The sequence below is a fragment of the Dendropsophus ebraccatus genome, chromosome 15 (assembly GCF_027789765.1).
Source record: "Dendropsophus ebraccatus isolate aDenEbr1 chromosome 15, aDenEbr1.pat, whole genome shotgun sequence".
NCBI lineage: Eukaryota > Metazoa > Chordata > Amphibia > Anura > Hylidae > Dendropsophus > Dendropsophus ebraccatus.
The window spans coordinates 33,439,106-33,462,292 of record NC_091468.1 but is presented as its reverse complement, the minus strand read 5'-3'; the positions used below and the strand labels follow the sequence as shown (position 1 = coordinate 33,462,292).

Sequence of the window (23,187 nt, the reverse complement as noted above, 5' to 3'; positions counted from 1 at the left end):
AGCTTTAATTCAGTAGGTCGAATAGAATGATTACATAAAAATGTAAGAAACTAAAGTATTTTTAAACACGATCTCTTCATTTCAGGGACTCTAAAGAAAATGACAAATCAAATTATTGTAAATAAAATGTTACTTTCTAATACAAATTATTGTAAATAAAATGTTACTTTCTAATACTTGGTGGAAAACCCTTTGCTGGCAATGACTGCCTGAAGTCTTGAACTAATGGAAATCACCAGGCGCTGTGTTTCCTCTGCCTTTACCTTAGTTGTTTAGTAGTTTAGTTTAGTTTAGTAGTGTTTGTTGGTCTTTCTGTCTAAAGTTTAGTCTTTAAGAAGGTTGTCCAGGCAACATTAACTTGTCACCTATCCACAGGATAAGAGACAAGTAAGAGACCTTGAGGGGTCCGACCTCCGTACCCCTAGTCCCTGAATGTAGCCATGAGTATGACACTCAATCATGGCTCTATTCATTTATATGGAGCCGCCAGAAAGAGCTCTTGGGTTGAATAACTTGAACGTGTTTCGATAAAAAGTTATCAAAATATATATGGCCCTAGCTGTATATTGTAAAATATTCATGGAATCTTGCAGTTTTCATTCTTACCACTAGGCTTAAAAGTAAACAGAATGCTGTAAAGATTCCCATCAGTGTCCTCTTTATCAACACAGACAGGAGTACAGTGAATGGCGACACCAGTATATAGGAAACAGAGGTACACATTAAAGCTTTCGGCCACAACTCATTGTCCCCCTCCCTGTAGAATGGCCTACATAAGGGTCGCCTCAGACTAAATGTTTTTCCAAAAAACTTTAACAATGGCAAAATTGGTGCATGACTTTTTTTTGGCTCAGAAATGCTGCAGATAGATGTTTGGTGAAAGTTCATGGGGGGAAAGGAAATAAAATACATGATTTTTCTTGGTTTGGCATTTTTCAGGGCAGTTTGGCACTTTTCAGTGTGCTCACAGTTTTGTTAAATCACTGTAGGCTAAGGCTTGGGCGTCTTTCCCTCTATACTTCTATAGGGGCTACAAATGCCAGGAAAAGTCATATTTATATGCATATCCTGTTTTTTTTTTGTTTTTGTTTTTTTTAATAGAAATCCTAGAATCACATAATGAGAAAAAATAACGACTTTTATTGATAAACAAAAACAACCCACAAAAGGATAAAGCACCTATACTAATATAAACTTAAGTGAAAAAAACACAATAGGAACTGACAGAAAAACAAAAAACACACCAAAAGGCAGGAATAACTGCTGGCAGTTTTTTGTGGCATTTTTTTTTCAGCACAAAAAACACAGTGCAAAATATGTTTCTGAGGGGAATTCTAAAAGGTCACTTAGTAAGTCTAGAAACCTCTTATTCATCTGAATGGGACAGGTCGGCCTATTGTTGCCAGTGGTCCATGGAGCTTTCTGTATAGCATATCAATAAATGCTGCTAATATAGCTCAGGAAAGATGGCAACCTCTATAAAAATGAACTAAAAATGTTAAAAGAAATACAATCAGAAATTAGTATCTGGCTTTGATCAGAAAATGAAAACCCCATTCCTACTCTAATACCATCTTCCAGCAATTCTCTATTGATTACTATGGAGACCTATTGTTCAGCTGTTACATAGCTTAGAAGTGGTATCATAAAAAAACACATTCTGCACATAAAAGGATTGATTAATATGAACTTCTCACAACTACTTCAAGATCAGTTGTTTTAAAGGGATAGCACCCCAATTACTTTATGGTGTGCACAAAAAAAAGCTATAAGACATGCTTTTGGAGTTTGCTCACAGCAAACTAAAAGGTGAGGTTCCGCTCCCTTAATAACCAGCACCAATGGTCAGAAAAGCAATATAGCGGCAACAGTCTAAACCATTTATATAACAATAAGAGAAGCAAATTGTTGATCTCAGGGAGACCAGCCAAACGATAACACTGCCAGCTGCTAGTGAAAGAGCTCAATGTAGAATCCTAGGTGCATTACCCCTTGGGAAACATGAATATACAAAAGAGGAGCCCATAGAGCCTCATTGACGAGTCTTGAAACACACAACTAGCCAGATATCCCTCCGGGAAGGACCCAGCTATGGGGTGGCTCCAGTAGGGAAACTAACAAAACTACCATATTAGGTGGCCTATAAGTCAATGTAATGACAATTACACTAGCAGCCGGCAGTGTTATCGTCTGGCTGGTCTCCCTGAGATCAGCGATCTGTCTTTTTGTCTTTTTTACTGCTCTACTAGGCATTGCTCCCACCTAGCCAGAATCCTGCTCCACACTGATGAGGGGCAACACCCCGAAACAGCTGTATGTGGATGGATAACTGGCCTTGGTTTTTTCCCTTGTCACTACATTGACTCATAGGGCCACTTAATACATTTTTTTTTTTGTTTTTTTTACAAGAGCCACCCCTCGGATGGGTCCTTCCCGGAGGGATTTCTGGCTAGTCCTGTGTTTCGAGACTCTTCAATAAGGTTCCACAGGCTCTTCTTTTGCATATTTACATAACAAGTAACACATATCTGATTTCTACATGGGCAAAGAGGAGCCAATAAGGAGAAAAGGAGACCCCAGTAGGTCATCCACAAAGTGGGAAACATACAGATATTTAGACTGATGCATGAAATTCAAAGAGAACCTGAGAAACCTTAAAAAACAGGGACACAAAGGAACCTTAGTCATACCAAACATACATTTCGGATGTGATTGCTTTTTCGGCATTAAAGGAGCCATCACGGGCAAAACGTACATAGGGTACCGCTGGATCTTCGCAGAAGAATTGTAGAATTGCTGTTAATTTGCAGAATTTACCAAATTACTTTAATGGGGAATTCAAAGTCTGCAGTGTAAGAAAATACTGAACAAGAGATGGAAATCTGCAACATGCCCAGAGATAATAACAGGGTTTAATTTTAAGACAGTGAAAATTAAGAATACCCAGTCTAAGGCTGGGTTCACACTACGTATATTTCAGTCAGTATTGTGGTCCTCATATTGCAACCAAAACCAGGAGTGGATTGAAAACACAGAAAGGCTCTGTTCACACAATGTTGAAATTGAGTTGATGGCCGCCATTTAATGGCAAATATTTTGCTGTTATTTTAAAACAACGGCTGTTATATTGAAATAATGGCCGTTTTTTACTGTTATATGGCGGCCATCCACTCAATTTCACCATTGTGTGATCAGATCCTTTATGTGTTTTTAATCCACTCCTGGTTTTGGTTGCAATATGAGGACCACAATACTGACTGAAATATACGTAGTGTGAACCCAGCCTCAAAATGCACCAAATGAATACAAACCCTATAAGAAAACTGTTTCAAAAATCTCTCTAAATAATTTAAGTAAAACAACAGAAGTGGGGCTGTAAGAGTGATACATGGTTGTCACACTTAATAGATGACAGCATAATTGGTCTGTGAACACGGCAAATCTTACCAACTCCTAATCAAAATTTAATTAAACATGAACTAACAAAGCAATAGATAACATGAGTTTATTATGGAGTAAGCTTTTACGATTATAAATTCTTGAACTCCCTTGTCCATATAAAAAAAAACAAAAAACTACTGTATGCAAAATTTAAATTAATATTTTTATCCTGCAATCAACGCCAGGAAATAATCTGTGACAAAACTTGATGGCGGCAATAATGCAGTCAGGTGAAACAGATGGCAAGTGTGAGCTAAATGCTCATACAGCATCATAAGAAGGTCATACAATCAATAAAAAAAGGTCTTAGGAATAAATAGGATCAGGACATAAAACACAGGCCTAATATAATAACAATAACAGAATAACAAAAAAAATCAACACAATACAGAATTGTGCACGCCATTTAATAAGTTTATTATACCCAATAAACGCCATCTGCATTTTAATATATAGAACGGAATCTTCTGAATGCTTATGAGGCAGGACACTTGGGCCTATCTTTCTTCACTGTTCACTTGAACTGCATTAGCACCCCCTTCCTAGGGAGCATTCCACCATCATCCAAGGCAGCTTTTCTGCAGCCCCACTGACATAACAGAGGGTCCCCCTGGAAAGGAGAACCACACAACCAGGACTTTGTTTACCCCCTCAATCAGGTTGATATGCACAAAGCCCAAGTGGCTTAAAGTGACTCTGTACCCACAATCTGAACCCCTCCCCCCCCCCCCCAAACGGCTTATACCGTCAGATAGCTGCTTCTAATCCAAGATCTGTCCTGGAGTTCGAAAGGTGATGCAATTATTGTCCTAAAAAAACAACTTTTAAACTTGTAGCCCTGTGTCAAATTGGCGTGGCCTAGAATGTATGTGCCCTAGGATTGTAGCACCTCTCTGTCTCTCCTCCCAACCCTCTTCATCACTAGGAATGCCCCAAGCAGGATTTTTTCTATTCATCACCTGTGTGAACACTGCACAGGTGCCTCAACGATCTGGCACATGTGCAGTGTTCACACAGGTAATGAATAGGAGAAATTGTTCTAGGAGCATTCCTAATAATGAGGAGGGCGGGGAGGAGGGACGGAGGGGTGTCACAATCCTAGGGCATGGGTATTTTAGGCCACGCCAATTTGATACAGGGCTACAAGTTTAAAATTTGTTGTTTTTTTTAGGACAATAACTGCATCACCTGCCAAACAGACCCCAGGACAGATCTTGGATTAAAAGCAGCTATTTGACGGTACAAGCGGTTTGGGGGGGGGGGGGGGGGGTGTCAGACTGTGGGTACAGAGTCGCTTTAAAGATGAGAATTTAAACTGTTCACCTAATACTATCTAGCCATTTAGTGATATTAAACAAGGTGCACCCTCTCGCCTTTTTCTTTTTCAAGTTTAGACTTTGGTACCAAAATTATGTCAATGGACATATATAGTTATGGATGGGCGCATTTTATTCATGCCTAAAATGGTGCAAATATCCTCACCCTCTAGCCTACATGCATAGAATATAGGACCAATATACAACCTCTACCCGTAGTCTATTCAAGTCATAGCATTGTATTGTCTAGATCTGTGTTATACAAGCAAGCCTTTTATCTTACAAAATACAATTTAATCTAAAAGTTCTTTTAAATCTAAGAAGCAAAGAAATAGATTCTAGGGATTGTATTTAAAATAACTGAGCAATCAAGCCAAAGCAGAGAACATTAAAGATTAATTTTGATATATTATACTAGAGATATTTTCCTACCTTACTTTTCTGAACAGTTTCTTTGTAAATCATGTAAAATTACTCATAGAATGAATATACTTTTTTTGAAAGTCTGAGGTTTGGTTGCTAAAATAAATAAAATAAAAAAAGTTTCAACTGCAAATGTTGAACTCAAGGTAGCCTTGTTAAAAAAAGGGGGGTTTTACCTATGTCCCCCCTGGCACTCTTCATGTGGCTTTACAGTAGTCACTATCCTCGGATGTTGTTTCCTGCCCGCACTGCTATCGGACTACAGTGTATTTTGCGCCCACACTCGGAACATCATGTTTCTCTTAACCCCCCATAACTTCACCCATGCCCTGCCCCTCACCACATACAACAGCATCCTCAGGCTGTTCTCAGCGAACAAACTGAATGTGAGACAGTGGCCACATAGTCTTTGTCTTTGGGGGGAATCAGATGGAGCAGGAGACTGGACTACATTGCAGGGAGGCCAGCTTTCTTCACTTCCTGGAAGTCAATCAACTCCCAGTGCAGCAGATGTCTAAATAACCATCAATGTATTTTTTCCCCCATATTTGGAGTTTCTAAAAACAATTGCAGTGATATAGGCCAAACACGCTGCATGCAAATTTGCTTGCCTAGTGCACAACCTAGCGCCAGGTTGTGCCTCTACAGAAGATAACTTTAGAGCAATGAGGGTAAAGCTATACTTCCCAGAACACAAGGTACAAAGGCAGTGTATAAACATTGAACGAGCAAAGACTGCTGTGAGATTTCAGCTGTGAAGCCTATAAAACTTTAAAAACAATAACGCAAGCTACAATCCAGGATCAGTATATGTGACTATGTAAATTAATCTGAACCTTATGGGGGGAATTTATCAAGGGCTTTGTGCCTATTTTTAGGTAAATAATTGGGTATTTCGCCCAGTTTTGGTCTAAGTTCTATTTATGAACCAGTATTTGACAGGTGAACATTTTTTAGATGCAACTTTTTATTTTTAAATCTGTTTTGAGTATTCATCCAAAAGTTTGCATAATCCAGGATTAGCACCCAATTTATCATTAGCGACTTTTTAAAAAGTCGCGCAAACAGGTGCGAGCTTACATCTGGTCAGTACCAGGTAAATATGCTTGCACAATTTTGCGACTTTTTGTGCAACTTTTTACTTATATACATTTACTATGGCAGTGCCACATGTTAATAAATCAGTCACAAGATATTGGAACAAAACACACAAATCCCCATTAGAATAGTTGCACACATTAGACTCTTTAGTAAATGTCCCTCTTAGTCCTACAATTGCTATTAACCCAGGGAAAAAATGTTGAAGTTTTGTAAGCTTTAATGGAACTCTTAGGTTTTACAATCTGGAATATTTTAGAGAGAAATAAGTTGCATAAATTAAAACCTATTGCTCAGAGAAGTATTTTCCGATCTCTGCAATCTGACGCCATAACGTCTTATAATAGGTCCTAGATACTGTTGGTGTGCTGTGAAGGCTGTATGACAGTTTTCTCCATACTTGGCATAGCTGTCTCTCGCACAATACAGTACTTACATAAAAGAACAAATTCTAAAGATATGATGTGTATGTCAACATATCCTTTGAAAGAGAAGTCTTTCTGTTTACCTTAACGCATTGAAAGAAAGTAATGGATGGTGTGTTTACAGACGGTTGGAGGGTTTTCGTCACTATGAAAAATGTATACTATTAAACTTGGAGTGGAAAAGCACTGCCGTCTTCCTGTGACTCCAACAAGTTAATACGCATGGTTGCTACCATCTATTACAAGTGATGAATGTCAATTCATTTTCTGGTGACTGGACAGGTGCTAAACAAGATATATGTCTCAGAGACCACACTTTTATTTAAAACCTTCCCAGTAAGGAGGAAGAGCATGCACAACACGGTGTCTCCTATACAGTCCCCTAAATCAGTGCCGCCTGCGCTGACAGTAATAGGCCTGTGGATGTGTCACATATGGAATCAAATATGTTTCAAGGTATTTCTTAGGGAAAATTATCAGGAAAGAGATAAATCACTGAGGGAGAAGGAAAGGGCTGTTATCTGGCTGGTTGTCATTTTATTCTCTACTGTTTAGCATTGTTCCTCTCAGTTTCTCGCTATGACAAAAAACGTCTTAGCACCAAATGTGTGCTCATTTTAACCTCGAAGGTGATAACAAAGTGAGGATCACGCTACAAGCAAAATAAACGTCAGTGCCGGATGTGTCTGACTTCCTGGGTGAGTTGCATGTCTTATTGTAGTGTAATAACACCAGGGAACCTCATTGTCAATGAGGATAATGGATGAAAGCACAAAGCCCCTGTGTACATGGCGTGTTATAAGGGCCTCCAAATGAGGAAATCAGATTAAAGGTTTTTACTCTATTAGATATTAAAGTATTCTCCTGATAGGCTGCTCTCTCCCTTCTGTTGTTGATAGTTGGTTGTCCAGGTTACCAACCACCACTATATACAGTATATAGCTATAATGTAGCCGTATAGTGAGATAATGTATATATACAGTATAATGTATATAAATATGTATACTATAGCTGAATATACACTGACCACTGCTTTTAGAGCATAGATGTGGTCTATAACCTAGCCAACGAGCTGTTAAAGGAGAAGTCAGGTGAAAAATGTTATTAAAGTATTGTATTGCCCCCCAAAAGTTTTACAAATTACCAATATTCACCTAATACAGGAAATGCACATAAAGTCTTCACTTAGTGGATAAAATGGTGATGTCACGACCCAACTCCCAGAGCTGTGCAGGCTGTGGCTGTTGGAGAGGATGATGGCAGAGGGATGCTCAGTGTCCCTCCAGTGCCCTGTGTGTCTCAGTGTCCCCCTGCCATCATCCTCTTCAGCAGCCACAGCCCGCACAGCTATGGGAGTCGGGTCGTGACATCACCATGTTATCCAGAAAGTGAAGCCTTGATGTAGTAGTAAGTGCAGGGAAAAAAGCACTTCCCGTAATAAGTGTATATTGGTGACTTGTATAACTTTTGGGGGGAAATACAATACTTTAATAAAAAATTTTGCCGGACTTCTCCTTTAATAGAAGGCAAAGAGCGGCATATCACGAAATGGAGGCATGTTTGCTAAATGATTGTATTTACAAAAATAATAATCTTGAAGAGCCCTACAAGTATAAATGTATTAGTTGAGATGAGAATACCCTTTTTATGTAGTCATAGCCCATTAACTAAACATGTTAATGCACCACGTCTCACTGTTATCTTTTCTGCCTCTGTATTTGTGATTATGTGTGTGGCCAGTCGTGTTTTCCATATGGGGAGGGGTACACCGCCACGAGATCGCTCTGTCACTGGCTTCTCTCCAAGAACAAAAGGGGCAGGCACTGAAAAACCATCACACCAAACATCATCTGTGGGTGGAGACTCCGGAAGCTCCTATACAACTTATACTGTCAGCCAAACCCACCGACAATGTTCATACAGTCCTTTCCTGTAATCAGCCATCGGCCACGCATCATCTATTATATGGAGAGATGTGTGGTCGGATCCATGTTTCTATTACACCGGGAGATATTAGCCTGATTTGGCAGATAATCTCTCCGTGTATTAGGGCCTTTTAGTGTACACTTAACTAAATGTACTTAAATGTATGGGCATCTTTACTCTGTTACATCTGTATATCCCATTATTAATGGAGTATTAAACCTTATAATGCTAATACCTCTACTCCAATGTCTCACTCCATAAATTCTTAATTAGGATCAAGCGACAGTGCACTTACCATAGATGTATTCTATGCAGTTACTATGGGCCCAGGGGAATACAGAAACCTTCACGTCTCTGACATTAGACACTACAGTAAGTAAAGAACCCATCAATGAACATTAGACAGACAACATATGTCAGCAGAACTGTTGACAGGCATACAAGTATATTTATGGCCACACTGATTTCTTATGTAGCGCATTTAGAAGCAGTTTTAATAATTTGCATATTACTTCCAAGAAGTCAACAACGTGTGTGTGTATGTATATATATATATATATATATATATGTATAAAATGTATTCATTTGTTTTAAATATAATATCTAAGGACTGTCATCATCAACAATAAAACCCTGTTTTACACACACACACACACACACAAAGTATATAAAGTCTATGCTATGAAATGGTGTTCAAAGGCAAAAATACTGGAAAGTTATAACTTATGGCAAATCATTAGAACTTAGAACAACACACGGCTTCATGATCATGTGGACTTTATTTAAAAAGGGGTGTGAATATTATGCTCAGGGAGTGTGTGCCGGATCACATATTCACATTCATTTTTAAAATAAAGTTCAAGCACATCTGAATATTCAAGGAAAATTGAAGATAATTAACCAAATAGTAAAATCCCTATATCTCAGGAGCCGTGGTTACATAGCATAGAATCTTCAAAATTGACAAGTTCACTTTGAGACAGACGTGACATGCTCCAGAAATACAATTAAAGGCATATTCACATTTTAGAAAATTATCCCCTATGCACAGAATTAGTGGGTGTTTGAAGGCTAGAAAGCACCAATATTGTGCCCTTGGAAATTAATGGACTGAATGTGCATTGCCGCTCAATGATTTGGGAGAAGATCCCTCTAAGAAGAATCTACTATATCTGGCCACAAACATACTTATCTTTAGGACTAACTTACTTTGAAAGTGGTATTTTGCCATTTGTAAACAAATACTACAATGCTGGGGCTGTAAAAAAAAATTAAATAAAGGATACTTACTAATCCCTGGTTCCCTGCAGATCCTGCTCATGCTCCTGTTTTCGTCACTTACAATACTCTCCTGGTGCTGTTGGTCTTTTGCCCCTTCAAAGACAAGAGCTCAGAGCAGGACTTGTCCATTTAGCCAGTCACCTGACACAGCGGTGTTCCGATTCAACCAAGGTTTGTCTGAACGGTCAGGTCCTGATCCAACCTCTCATCTTGGGGGCAGCCAGAAGACAGGAGCAATGGAGGACTCGAAGCTGGAAGCTGTTCCTGGGCTTCAATACAAAACCTACATCAGAGATTTTACCTATAGTGCTATGTATGATACTAGTGTCATTATGTGGACCCCCTCAGTCCCCAGGTATCTCTGCACCCCCATTACTTATCCCCTGGGTCTTGTAGTAGTATAATACACAAAAACAGACTTTTATTCTGTCCTGACTTACTGCATATGAAGACAACATGAGAAAATTGCCGCGGCCACCACAGCATCTGAGTTATAGTACACAGCATCTTTTATCTTGTTGGGTTAAATCTGAAAAGTTATTAAACATGCCTATTGAAGTATGAAGGAACCATAAAAATATCAAGACATGAAATTACATGTCTTTTTCTTTACTGCAAATCCAATATACATTACTAAGTGGGGCTGAGCTCTAATTGCTGCAGTTTATGTGTATTTCTTTCCTGTCCTCCTTTTTCCTCCCTACAGAATCCCTTTTCTCTTTTTCCTAACTATCGGGCTTAAGATTTACCGACCAGTCGTATCTTAAACTCTCCCCGGAGCTTCTGTTTCAGCATGTTATGAAATTAGGCTATTAACAGCCAGGTTATAAATCTGTCTCCGAGATGATTAATGTCTTGCAAAATCTCTCAACTTGATTATTTTGGATTACATGTGAGCTACAAGCCGGTTCCTTTCACCGTTAAACAGAAAACACAATGCCAATGAATTATCCCTAATTTGTTACTTGACTGTTCCCGTTACTCATTTTTCTTTTTTTTTTTTTTGCCTGGGTTGCGTGAAGCGGAATTTTTTTTCCAGTCCCCTGGGATTGTAAAGGCAAGCCTGCACGCCTGACAGTAGTGGCGATTTACCTAGTTATAAGCCCCCATGCAAACTCTGCTCTTATTCATCAAGATTTAGCCGGTAATAATATGTAAAACCTCCTCTTACTATTCTGTCACACAGCTCCTTGCTTATTATTCGCCTGGATTTTTGCCAGCGCTCTATCCATTAAGAAGGAACAGTGCTGAGAAAAGAAAATGTTATTTACAATGTTTGTGTTTTTTTTTTTTAATCTACCTGTCTCATTTTTAAAAGCTTTTTTTTTTTTTTACGTTCTGCAATTTTTTTTTATAAACTCAATATATATCGCTTTAAATTTTCAGCTATTTATCTCTCAAGAGACTTGCAAACGCAGATGCTTTACAGATAAATGTGCACTGAAATAAGAGAAAATGTACATCAAGATGGGAATAAAATATTGACAGGACTGAAGACTTCATTTTAGTGATAAACACATCTGTTTTACAAACAGGATCTCTGTATTGAACATAAAATTACAAGTACCAAGATAACTTGTAATTCATTTGTGTAAATCTCTTCCTTTTCTGAGCTAAGTAGTCAAGTGGGTGGTCCTACTCATGACTGACAGCTGTGTATAGGTGTGCATACACTGATCAGGCTCAAAGCTCTTCAATATGGGCTGCATCTTTAATAAAGTCAGCATTTATGTACACTTATGTAGATTACTGCTACAGCAATAGTTGATCTCTATGGTCAAATAGAAACCAATAGAGACTGATTTGGACAAAGAGAATGTGTAACTATAAAGTACACTGTACATTTCCTTCCCATTTCCAGAATGTCTCTGCTGTGTAAATGAATGGAAACATTTTAGCTTTTATTCAGCTGGTCAGGACGAGACAGAGGTTGGATGTGCTGCTGATGGTGTTAGCTCACAGAGGATAGCCCGGACTCATTTACTGTAACAAATTGCAGCTTTGTCATCAGTAATAAATCAGGCCAGGCTTTCAGTCTCTAAAATGGTCTCAGAGTCTCTCACAAAATAGTTGCAAAAACTCAATAGTGCAAAAATAAATAGAAATGTCAGTTCTTTACTTCTTTTTCTGCATTATCTTCTAGGGCCAGGAGAAGCCAGGAGAAAGTCCCCCTCCTAGAGATCCACACACACAAATACATTGGATCCAGCAAGCCAGGAGTTAGCAGCAAAAAACAACTCTTCTTTATTGCATACAAAGTAAAAACACGGAAAACCGACAATCATGTTTTATGTGTTCCAGATAGTTAATCCTTACTCGGAGAAAAGGATTCATTATCTGAAATGCATCAGACATGATTGTTGGTGTTTCACAATGACTGTTACCTCTTAACATAGCAAAGAACATTTTAAGACTTGGTTCACACCTGCACTGGAGGATCAGTTTTGGTTGTCTATTGCAAAATCAACAGTGGTAAATGAAGCTGGCCGGTCTGCAGCACAATAGACACAAATAGAGCTGACTTTAAAGGGATCATTCAGAATTTTCACAAGTGCCAATCATTTCACTGGATTTCAACTGGACAAAATTTTTTAAAAATCTTTTTATTTGAACAGAATCTGTAACTGAGGCCCCAAATTGAGCCACAGAGACAGATGTAAGCCTCCACTTGCCAGCTAACTCTTGCCTTGCTAGATACTGTGTTGTAAAATGCTGTTTTTTTATACTAACTCAAAACCTGTGTTAATTTTTTGTGGAGAAAATGCAGCCAACAACCTGGTTGTAAAGAAGTATTCCCACCTCAGCTTGTTATTCCCCCATGCGATAGGGGATAAGAAGACGATCCCAATAACAGGAATGCAATTACCTAGCATGCCTGCGTGGCCATCGCCTCATCTATTCTCTATGGGGCTGATGAACGCTTCAAAGCGATGAACTTGGAAGCATTTGGCATTCCCATAGAGAACGAATGGGGCAGATTTACCAATGTGCTAGGAACCATAAGAACCAAATCACAGCTTTCAAATTTTAATGAGCTGTGACTGGTTGTGAAGGGAATGGGCAACACCAAATGGTTCTGATCGCTGGCTGATTGATAGATCAAGGTCAACATATTAAAAATAATCAAATAAAATGAACATAATTTTAATGGCAAACCTTGTTGGTAACGTGCAGCATCCATCAGCCGTCAGTCGGACTTGCGTTGCGTAGCTGTCTGATGGACACACGACTTGTTGGACTGGAGGACATTCCACGGTACTGCAATCCACACTGAAAACTTAAAGAAAAGAAATGTGTTTATAATAAGAAACGTTAGGCAATATAACATTATTTATTGTCTGCTAATAAAAAGTAGGGGAAATAAAGGATATTCGTTATGTAATGAAACCATACACTTTGTCAATAGAAATGTCAATAGAAAAGTTCATTGCTTAAGTATATAAAAACCCATCAAGGGCTTGTGACGGCCACACAAACACATGACTCATTACATTTACAATCCAGTTATCAGAGCTTTTTTTTGTATTTGAGATTGGTGACAGGTTAGTTTTTTGCTTTATTTAATCCTGTCACTTTACACAATGAAATATTTTTTCCCACATAACCTCCTAACAATCAGCTGAAAGAAAAGTTTTAGAACTTTCTTATATATATTAAGCACCTTTATGATAACCCTGTGATAAAAATGAGGTCGCCTTGCGTAGTTTGACGGCCACATGTTGCACCTCTTTTGTCAATGGTGCCATCCTAGCTAATAAGAGAGCACAGCCCAGTAATATAGATCAAGGCTATGTTCACACATATTTTGGTCAGTATTTGTAGCCAAAATCCGGAGTGGAACAGGGCAAAATTATAATGAAAAGATTTGTAGAGTGTCTGTGTTTTCAACCCACTCCTGGTTTTAGTTTAAAAAAACAAAACAAAAAAAAAACGACAAAACCACTGACAGAAATACTATGTTGGAACATTGCCCCATGGATAAAAATGATTAAAACTTATCTCAGCCAAGTCAGGGTGCCTCTGAGGATGCATAAAGCCCCTATTACACGGGGCGACGGAGAGGAGCAAATGAGCGCAGTCACCTACTACACGCGGCGGAAGCGAGCTGCCCGGATGATTACTAGATCGTCTGGGCGGCCCATAGCAGGTAGCAGCAGTCTGCTGCCACCGCTCCTGATCCACGGACTAAAACCATTAGATTGGAAATTATGCCAAAACATCTTTGACAAAATTGTGTTTTTAGATTTGTTAGTAAATATCCCCCATTGTTTAAAGCAGTCTGGCCCCTATACTGGGATGTAGTAAAAGATCAGAGTGCATGAGTAAGGAGGCGTAGACCTCCAAAACATTACAAAATAAAGACACAACCTTAGGAGTACTGTACAACGCTGAACTCCAGTTCTGCATCTGATGTTATTATGCTGCACAACGGACATGGAGAAATAAATAGGAGCAGTTACTGTTCTGTGATTCTGTTTTTGCTTGTAATCGTTTGCTTGTAATTAGTTTCAGAGAACCTACAAGCAAAAGAAGGCAGCACAGCACCAGAAAAGTCTCACCAGAGCTGCTGCTGCCCCCTCCCCCCATCAACTTACAGGGATAAATCTGTCAGTCATTGGCTGGTGGGCAATGCCACTGGTGTAAAGTGCGTCGCTCCACCCTGTCGGGATATAAACTTACACTTAAAGCGACTCTGCACCCACAATCTGACTAGGGATGCACGATGCACCGAAATATTGATACCACTATCGATATTTCGGGCTGAAAAACGGTTCGGTATCAGGATTTCCTGGTATCGATACTTTATTTTAAGCTGCACTATTAGGCAGCTTAATATAAAGTATAGTGCAGAGAACACGGCCGGTGGCTATCTGAGCGCCGGCCGTATTCTCTATGTGCCTCTCACTGCCCCCTGCAGTCTCCTCTTCCTGCATTTCCTTTCTCTGCTCCCGGCGGCGCCAATTTCAAATAGCCGGCACTTTGCGATTGCTAGTGCCGGCTATGTAACTGTGTAGATGCCGCTGTCACACTGACAGCGGCATCTGATCCCTCCTGAGCCGCTCCGTATGTAGCAGGGGTCGGCTACTGTGTGTAACAGACCCCCGCTGCCGGTGTCTCTCTGATAATAGAGTCTGGCTCGGCCACACTCTGTTATCAGAGAAATTATTTATGCAGAAGAATCGGAGCTGCACGGAGGAGAGCGGCTGGAGACGACGGAGAGGGAGAGCGGCTTGAGAGAGAGAGGAGGACGGAGAGGGAGAGCGGCTGTAGAGGGAGAGGAGGACAGAGAGGGAGAGCGGCTGTAGAGGGAGAGGAGGACGGAGAGGAGGACGGAGAGGGAGAGCGGCTGGAGAGGGAGAGGAGGACGGAGAGGGAGAGCGGGAGGTCCGGGAGAGAGGACACATGTGAGGATTCAGCCGGCTGGCAGGTGGGGGAGGTGCGGGGGCTGTGAGGTGCCGACATCAGCATAAGTATAAGTAGTGCATAGCAGAGCCGAGTGGGCAGTGCATAGCAGAGCCGAGTGTGCAGTGCATAGCAGAGCCGAGTGGGCAGTGCATAGCAGAGCCGAGTGGGCAGTGCATAGCAGAGCCGAGTGGGCAGTGCATAGCAGAGCCGAGTGGGCAGTGCATAGCAGAGCCGAGTGGGCAGTGCATAGCAGAGTCGAGTGGGCAGTGCATAGCAGAGCCGAGTGGGCAGTGCATAGCAGAGCCGAGTGGGCAGTGCATAGCAGAGCCGAGTGGGCAGTGCATAGCAGAGCCGAGTGGGCAGTGTATAGCAGAGCCGAGTGGGCAGGGCATAGCAGAGCCGAGTGGGCAGTGCATAGCAGAGCCGAGTGGGCAGGGCATAGCAGAGCTGTCCATGATCGCTGTACGCGGTATAGCGGAGCTGTCTAAGTGATCACTGTACTCTGTACACAATTATGTAAAAAACGTAAACCTTTATTTTTAACGTAATAAAATAAAAAAAAGTCCATAAATTGGTATCTCTGTAATAGTGCAGGCCTGAAGAGTATAGAAAACATTTCAGGTTTATTATATTCGCTGTCAAGGGGGTATTATATTTCTATCGTTTTTTAAAAAAAATATTTTAGTAAGTATCGAACTGGTATTGAGTATCGAAATAAAAAAGTTAGTATCGGTATCGAACTCAAAATTCTGGTATCGTGACATCACTAAATCTGACCTCCCCCAAACCACTTGTACCTTCGGATAGCTGCTTTTAATCCAAGATCTGTCCTGGAGTCCGTTCAGCAGGGGATGCAGTTATTGTCCTAAAAACAACTTTTAAACTTGCAGCCCCGTGCCCAACTGCCGGGCTTAGAGTATCTATGCCCTAACTTTGCACCACCCCTCTGTCCCTCCTTTCCACCCTCTTCATCACTAGGAATGCCACTGGAACATTTTCTCCTGTCTAAACATTGCACAGGTGCCTTAACGATTCAACCCATGTTCAGTATTCACACAGCTAATGAATAGAAGACAATCTGCCTGGAGCATTCCTAATGATGAGGAGGGAGGGGAGGAGGGACAAAGAGGTTGTGCCAGTCTAATGCATACAGGATCTAAGTCCCGGCCGGTGGGCACGGGGCTGCAAGTTTAAAAGTAGTTTTTTAGGACAATAACTGCATCACCTGCCGAACGGACCCCAGGACAGATCTTGGATTAAAAGCAGCTATCCGAAGGTACAAGTGGTTTGGGGTGGTCAGATTGTGGGTACAGAGTCGCTTTAACTCACCTACTCCCTAATGATGAGATGACTTATTCTGTCCCAGTCTACACAGCAAAGCTGACAAGCGAAATACAGAAAACAAGAAGCAGTAGCTTACTGTATCTGCTCTTGTGGTCAGAATAAAAAATATAAAGAAAAAAAAAATCAAGATTTCATATACTGCATAACATGTTAAATAAATAAATATTATATCTATATTACATTAAAAAAACATTACTTTTTTTTCTTCCTGACAATACATATTATTCTACCTTAACGTTTTACTATAAACCTTTTGTTTTTTGTATACAATGAATTCCTTTCCAGACCTAAATATTCAAGCACACTAGAGATAGTTTTTCAATTGCCAGTCTTTTTGCGTAATCCGTGTATAAAGAAAGATGAGTTTTAAATTCCTTTATAGCATCCTTTTGTTTGCATCTAGCGGATTGTCCCTTATCTTTTACCTCTCACTACAAGGTCTTTGAATTGGGGTCATTTTTACCATTTAATTCTTTTGAAGTAAGCTGTTCGGTAACTTCTGACTTGCAAATGATTTATTAGAATTAAATGCTTTACTTTAGGAAGTCATAAAGAAATATTGCTAAGTATAGATTCCTTTGAAACTCACATCTCATTTCTCGCTTGCAAAGTATGACACATTTTCAATATAGAATGATAGATGCTTTGAAAAGGAATGCCAGAATGTCAGGTTATCAATGGGTTGGGATAACAATGCTTAGTCTTGTAGCCTTACAGCCTTGCTTTCTCATCATTTTTCTTTACTGAACACTTCTCCATCAATGACATGTTACCCTTGATGCAGAAAGAAATAATAAATAAAAACAAAAAAACAGGAGATTGAGAAATATGCTACTTCCCCTAATAGGAAAATCCACTCATGGGCTAGTGCTGCTACTGGGCCAAACATCTGAATCCACTTCTACCTTGCCCACACCTAAGCCTCTCAATAACATGAACCCTTTTGATGGGCGTTATTGCCAAAATTGCAAAATTCCAAAATTTAGAAGTAGGAAAACAGTTCATCAAAGTCTTGATCTCAAAACAAATTCACAATTTCCTCACCACTAACTTATAATTTATGCATACACGTATAAGATCTTCATATGTATGATTTACGATATTCTGCTCAGTTGTACATCACATATATATATATATATATATATATATATATATATATATATATATAATCATATTTAGATAATTAGAGCCCAATTGATTATATGGCCTCTGCAATTTAGCCCAATTTAACTGTCCAGGCTTTGTCATGTGATCAGCATTATCAGACTTCACCAATGGTGTTTTTCTTGTCATAAAGGTGTGTTCACATAGTCAGGTTTAAATAAAACTAATGAAAACAAAGCCAGAATGGATATTAGAAGAGGGGAAATCTCAATCTTTCCTTATAACCTGCCCTCCATTTATAATCTGCTCCTGGCTTTGGCTTCAATAATTGTCACTAAATACCTGACACTCTGAACCCTAAACAATCTGATTAAGCCTGGTAATGGTGATCGCTTTTCAAAGCCCGCATAGTCAATATAGACAAAATTACAGACCGCACATAATAAGACTCGAATTATATAAACCAAGAAACTCAACAAAACTGTGTGAACAGGTACAGTATGAAGATAAAATGTTATCGAGGAGCCAATGCCGAAGTAGATCAATTAGAAACAGCTATGTTTTTTTTCTACAACTATACATTTAAATATAATCAAAGCCTCTCTAAAAGGGACTGTCCCACACATAAATATTATATTACATTGATCTCAGAAACATTTTTTATTGGATTAAAAACAAGTTCTGTTACATACCTGTTACGGCACAATAAATGTTCTTTTGATTCCCAGTCAGAACATCTACCTAATGTGTCCAGTGTCAGTGGTCACACATGCTCAGTAGCTAGGTCTCATCACCTGGATCCTCATCATGTGATTCCTGCTATTGTGCAGGCTAGGTAATAAGAATTAGCATACTAGAAGTTACTTTTCTCCAGCAATGGACACTAGGTGGATTTTCTGAAATTGAATAATTAATAATCCTAAAATGGCACCAAAAAAAATATGACAGCAAGAGACAGAAGCATTTCCTAAACTAATACCAATTAACTAGTTTCTAGAGCTGAGCGAACCGGGTTCGAGTTCGAACCCGAACTTTCGGCATTTGATTAGCGGGGGCTGCTGAACTTGGATAAAGCTCTAAGGTTGTCTGGAAAACATGGATACAGCCAATGACTATATCCATGTTTTCCACATAGCCTTAGGGCTTTATCCAACTTCAGCAGCCACCGCTAATCAAATGCTGAAAGTTTGGGTTCGGATGGACTCAAGCATGCTCGAGGTTCGCTCATCTCTACTAGTTTCACATGTGTTACATGCCATGTGTCCATTGTTATGTAATTGATAAGATTGGAAAAAAAGACAATAGAATTTTACCTATAATGGTGCCTTTACACAGAGAGATTTATCTGACGGATTTTAGAAGCCAAAGCCAGGAATGGATTTGAAAAGGAGAAATCTCAGTCTTTCCTTTATGACCTGTTCTCTCTTTATAGTCTGTTCCTGTCTTTGGCTTCTAAAATGTGTCAGATAAATCTCTGTTTAAACGCACCCTTACCCTAATGTGTTGATCTAGAGAAAGGCATACGGACAGAAGGATATGCATATACTGTAGTTTGGTGGTAAACCATAGTGCAGGAGACTGTACTTATATATAGAACACATTCAGGGCTCAGGTACAGTATAAGGTGGCATAAGGTTCTGCTGGTATGCAAACTGAACAAACTGTTATTTTCTTGTTCTGCGACAATGAAGGGGAAGAATAACGGAAACAATAACTAAGATGTAAACAAGCACTAATTCATCTAACAATGCAAGGAACCAGCGCTTAGCATACTGACTTATTTGGTATTCACTGTGATAGCATCTATAGCTGTGAATTAATGTGCTAGCAATCCATAGAGAAACATCAGAGTGGAAAAAAAACATCACACACATTTCAGTGCTTCAGAGAAACTGTGAACTTGAAGGCACGCTGAGAAACGGCAATCTTCAAAAGTTTTCCTCCACCTAGTTAACTTCCAAGTACTTGTTTATGGAATTCCAAATGTGACAAAAGTCACCATCTTCCATCATTGGATATACCAAATATACTTTGGGGGAAATCAAATAAATATGACTTGAAGAAGACCTTTTAGCAATCCCGAGTACATGCGTCTATTCCTTATGAAATAGATGTAGAGCATCTTGTAGAATTCTTCATGGTTACCTGCTGATCGTCTGCTATACTTCAATGACTTTTATTAAGTGCACTAAGTAGACGTCAAAACAAGTTACCAGGATGACATTGTGACGGTGAATATGAGGGCACAGCATCATTAGAGTAAGAATAATGCAAGAATATCAGGTTGTAATGCCATTAAAGTCAGTGTATGAATAAATTAATATTGAGTATTACTACTCCTCCTGTCAATTGTGTGTCCTTAGATTATGTAAGGACACGCTCCACATCACAGCTGCCAATCTAATACATTTCCAAGAGGACTAACAGAGGGACAGCAACAAGTAAAGGATGCTCCAGAATTGTTCGTTAAAAAAGACACATACGCATGAAATATTAAAATTCAAATTACAGCTTTTACACAAACCTATGTTTCTCTACGTCTACAGCGTACACGTAATGTAAAAGTCTCCTGTAATCATAACACCTACTTTTATTTATTTTGTCTAGAGTTCTTGAGACTGTTATTCATATAGTGTATATGTAGCTGTTGTCAATAGCCCTTTTCAGGTGCCAGCTTGTATCATTATGACCCTTTACTGAAAGAGGCCAAATGTGGCCGGTGGTGGACCAGTTTCAGATTGGTGTATTTGAGATGCAATTTCCTGTACATATTCTCACTGAAAGTCCAGGACCAACGATTCCAGGCTGAAAACATTATAGATGTTACATTCGTGTCATTAGACCATTGGTCAAGACGTGAAGCTGTAACACAGGCACACAAACGTGGCTGTATTGTGCTGGTTTGTAATCGCCCATAAGATGATACCTTTAATTTTCAAGAGCAGAAAACCAAGCACAATAACTGCTATTAAAGTTACCTTATTTATTCAGGTTATATTCGCACAGTTTCATTGCGTAAATGCAATGCAGGGCAGCTGGACGGCAATTAAATGATTAATCACTGCAATGAAATGACGCAGTAACACAATGAAATCATCAATTACTGCAATCAAATGATGCATTCACATTGGATATTCATAGCGTTACTGCATGTGTGAACATAGCCTCAAGATGGGTTACATTAAAGCCAGCCTGTCCTTAGAGTTTATCTGATGATAAACGGGAGGGGGGGGGGGGAAATAACCCTAATCTGAAGATTAGAACGGGGGAATAACTCTTTAATGGACACCCGGCATGGCACATTGCGCTAGATGTCAATAAAAAAAGAGAATGGGCGAGCTAAGAACCAGGACCCTAGTTACCAGTGCAGTGTCATATAGGTACAATAACAAAAGTATTGATAGGTAATACAGCAGCATGCCAGTGGTTTATTCCATAAACTCTGAGACAGGTTCTCTTTAAAAACCCTAACACATAAATACATTACACATAGCAAGTCACAGAGTACACTGCCGAGGTGTTTAGAGAATATGGTATTAGATGCACACATGATGCCCTGCTAACCGACTGACTTTTTATCTGTAAAGAATCTATACACAAATCCAGAGCAAATACTGTTTCCTTCATAGTATTTATTAGCAGATGCCCTTCTTATAGATCACAATCCAGAATACTTTACGGCGTGTGCAGCATGTGAGGGTTTTGGAAGTCACACAGCTAGATTGATAGGAAGGCATTGTTCACTAACCTTATAGGAACCTTAGTGCTCTATTATGGGATGCATATAAAGAATAAAGGATGTGCAAGTAGCTCCCACACCAACTTGGAAAGATGGCAATCCTTCATGTTAGTGTTTCACTCCATCTAGGAGGCTTAGAACATGACTAGGGATACATGCCAAACCAAAAATTTCTCCAAATGGAAACACTATCCCTCTGCAGCCAGCTATTTTAGTGTATTGTCCCTTCAACATAGAAGAGGAAGTTGGCTGGCTAGTGAGAGGCCTATTGTGTGTGATCACAGGGCAATTATTGTGGATTATTGTTATAGCGTTCAAATTTAACCAATAATAGTTTCAACGATCAAACGCTAAGGAGAATTTGTTCATCCATCGTTTGGTCCTGACACCAAGGTTATTGTCAATCATTTGCTGTAATTCCCCATTTGTTCGCTGTAATTCAGCGTTCGTTCACTAATCGTTCTGTGTAATTCCACATGGTTCCTTCATTTGCTGGGATCAGATGGAGTAAATGATTGTAGTAACAATCGTAACTAACAACTATCTGTGTAATATGGAAAACGATTTTAGGTTAATGATAAATAATCTTGTTTGCGATCATTGATTCCCTGATTCTCCTCGGGAAGAGCGTCATAAAGACCTGTGGAGACTCAAAGGCCATTCCTGCTTCACTGGGAATTCTGGGAAGAAAGGGAGTGCATTTAGCCCAACAGCACCTGGGAAAGGTGGTGGTCTTTATTTATGTAAATATTCTGTCATTTGTCTTTTTTCAACGTCAATAAGACCACAAATTGACAAAAGCGTAACAATTTTTGACAGATTTCACATATCTAGAGCAAAAATGGGATAAAAATAGCATGTATAAATGTACCCTATTGCTTTACAGTAATTTACCACTTAGACGGGTAGGTTGATGTGTACACAGAATGTATTTATGGATTGCAGCCTGCATCTAGTTAATAATTTATAGACTATCTGCTTACATTCAAGTGCCTGGAGCCTTTCCTATATGAAACTAAGCAAATCTACATTATTAAACTCCTCAAATAACCCCTCCAAAGCCACAGCGTCAGCCCTCAGCTTCCTAAGTAAAGGTTCATATCCACAGGTATATAGGATTTTACTCTAGAATAGATTCTATAGATCACCTATAACCTAGTATAACTGTTTGATAGTTTTGTCGCTTTGATCATGACTGTTCTACCTGGCTATCTCTATAGACAATAAATGGAGCATTAGCGAACATGTGACTCAACACTGCATTCCAGATAGCAACTGAGGTCCTTGTTCTCTAGACTGAGGGAGTCCCAGTGGTCAGACCTCCACGATCTGTGGATAGAGCATGGGTATTTTATCATGGAAATTTTGCATTTGTGTAGATCTATAGTATATAATGCTTAGCTATTTAGCTCCATGGTATATTGCTTAGCACACTGTAGTTGCAGGCTATTTAACTATATGTTGTCCATTCTTCTTCTATCACCGGATGGTCCGCCTACCTCATGTGCATCTATCTGTACATTATCTTGATTGTGGATATCTATATTCCTGAAACTGTAGGTTGTAGTAACAGATTTAATGTCATCATTTCACATTGTGGTCAAAACAGCTATACGCATTTTTATTAAACCCTTTTATTAAAGTCGTCATTGTTTATGAGTGTAAAAGCAGCTGTTATTATGAG

The 23,187-nt window shown here is 39.5% G+C and overlaps 1 protein-coding gene across 2 annotated transcripts in view; it reads right to left on the bottom strand.

Moving 5' to 3' along the window:
* Positions 1–23,187, bottom strand: part of CRIM1 (cysteine rich transmembrane BMP regulator 1) — a 555,578-nt gene that overhangs the window by 280,356 nt on the left and 252,035 nt on the right. For both annotated transcript variants that reach the window (XM_069955382.1, XM_069955383.1), the window contains exon 4: positions 13,067–13,187. In XM_069955382.1, the coding sequence (XP_069811483.1) occupies positions 13,067–13,187 (121 nt within the window). The remainder of the gene's footprint in view (positions 1–13,066; positions 13,188–23,187) is intronic.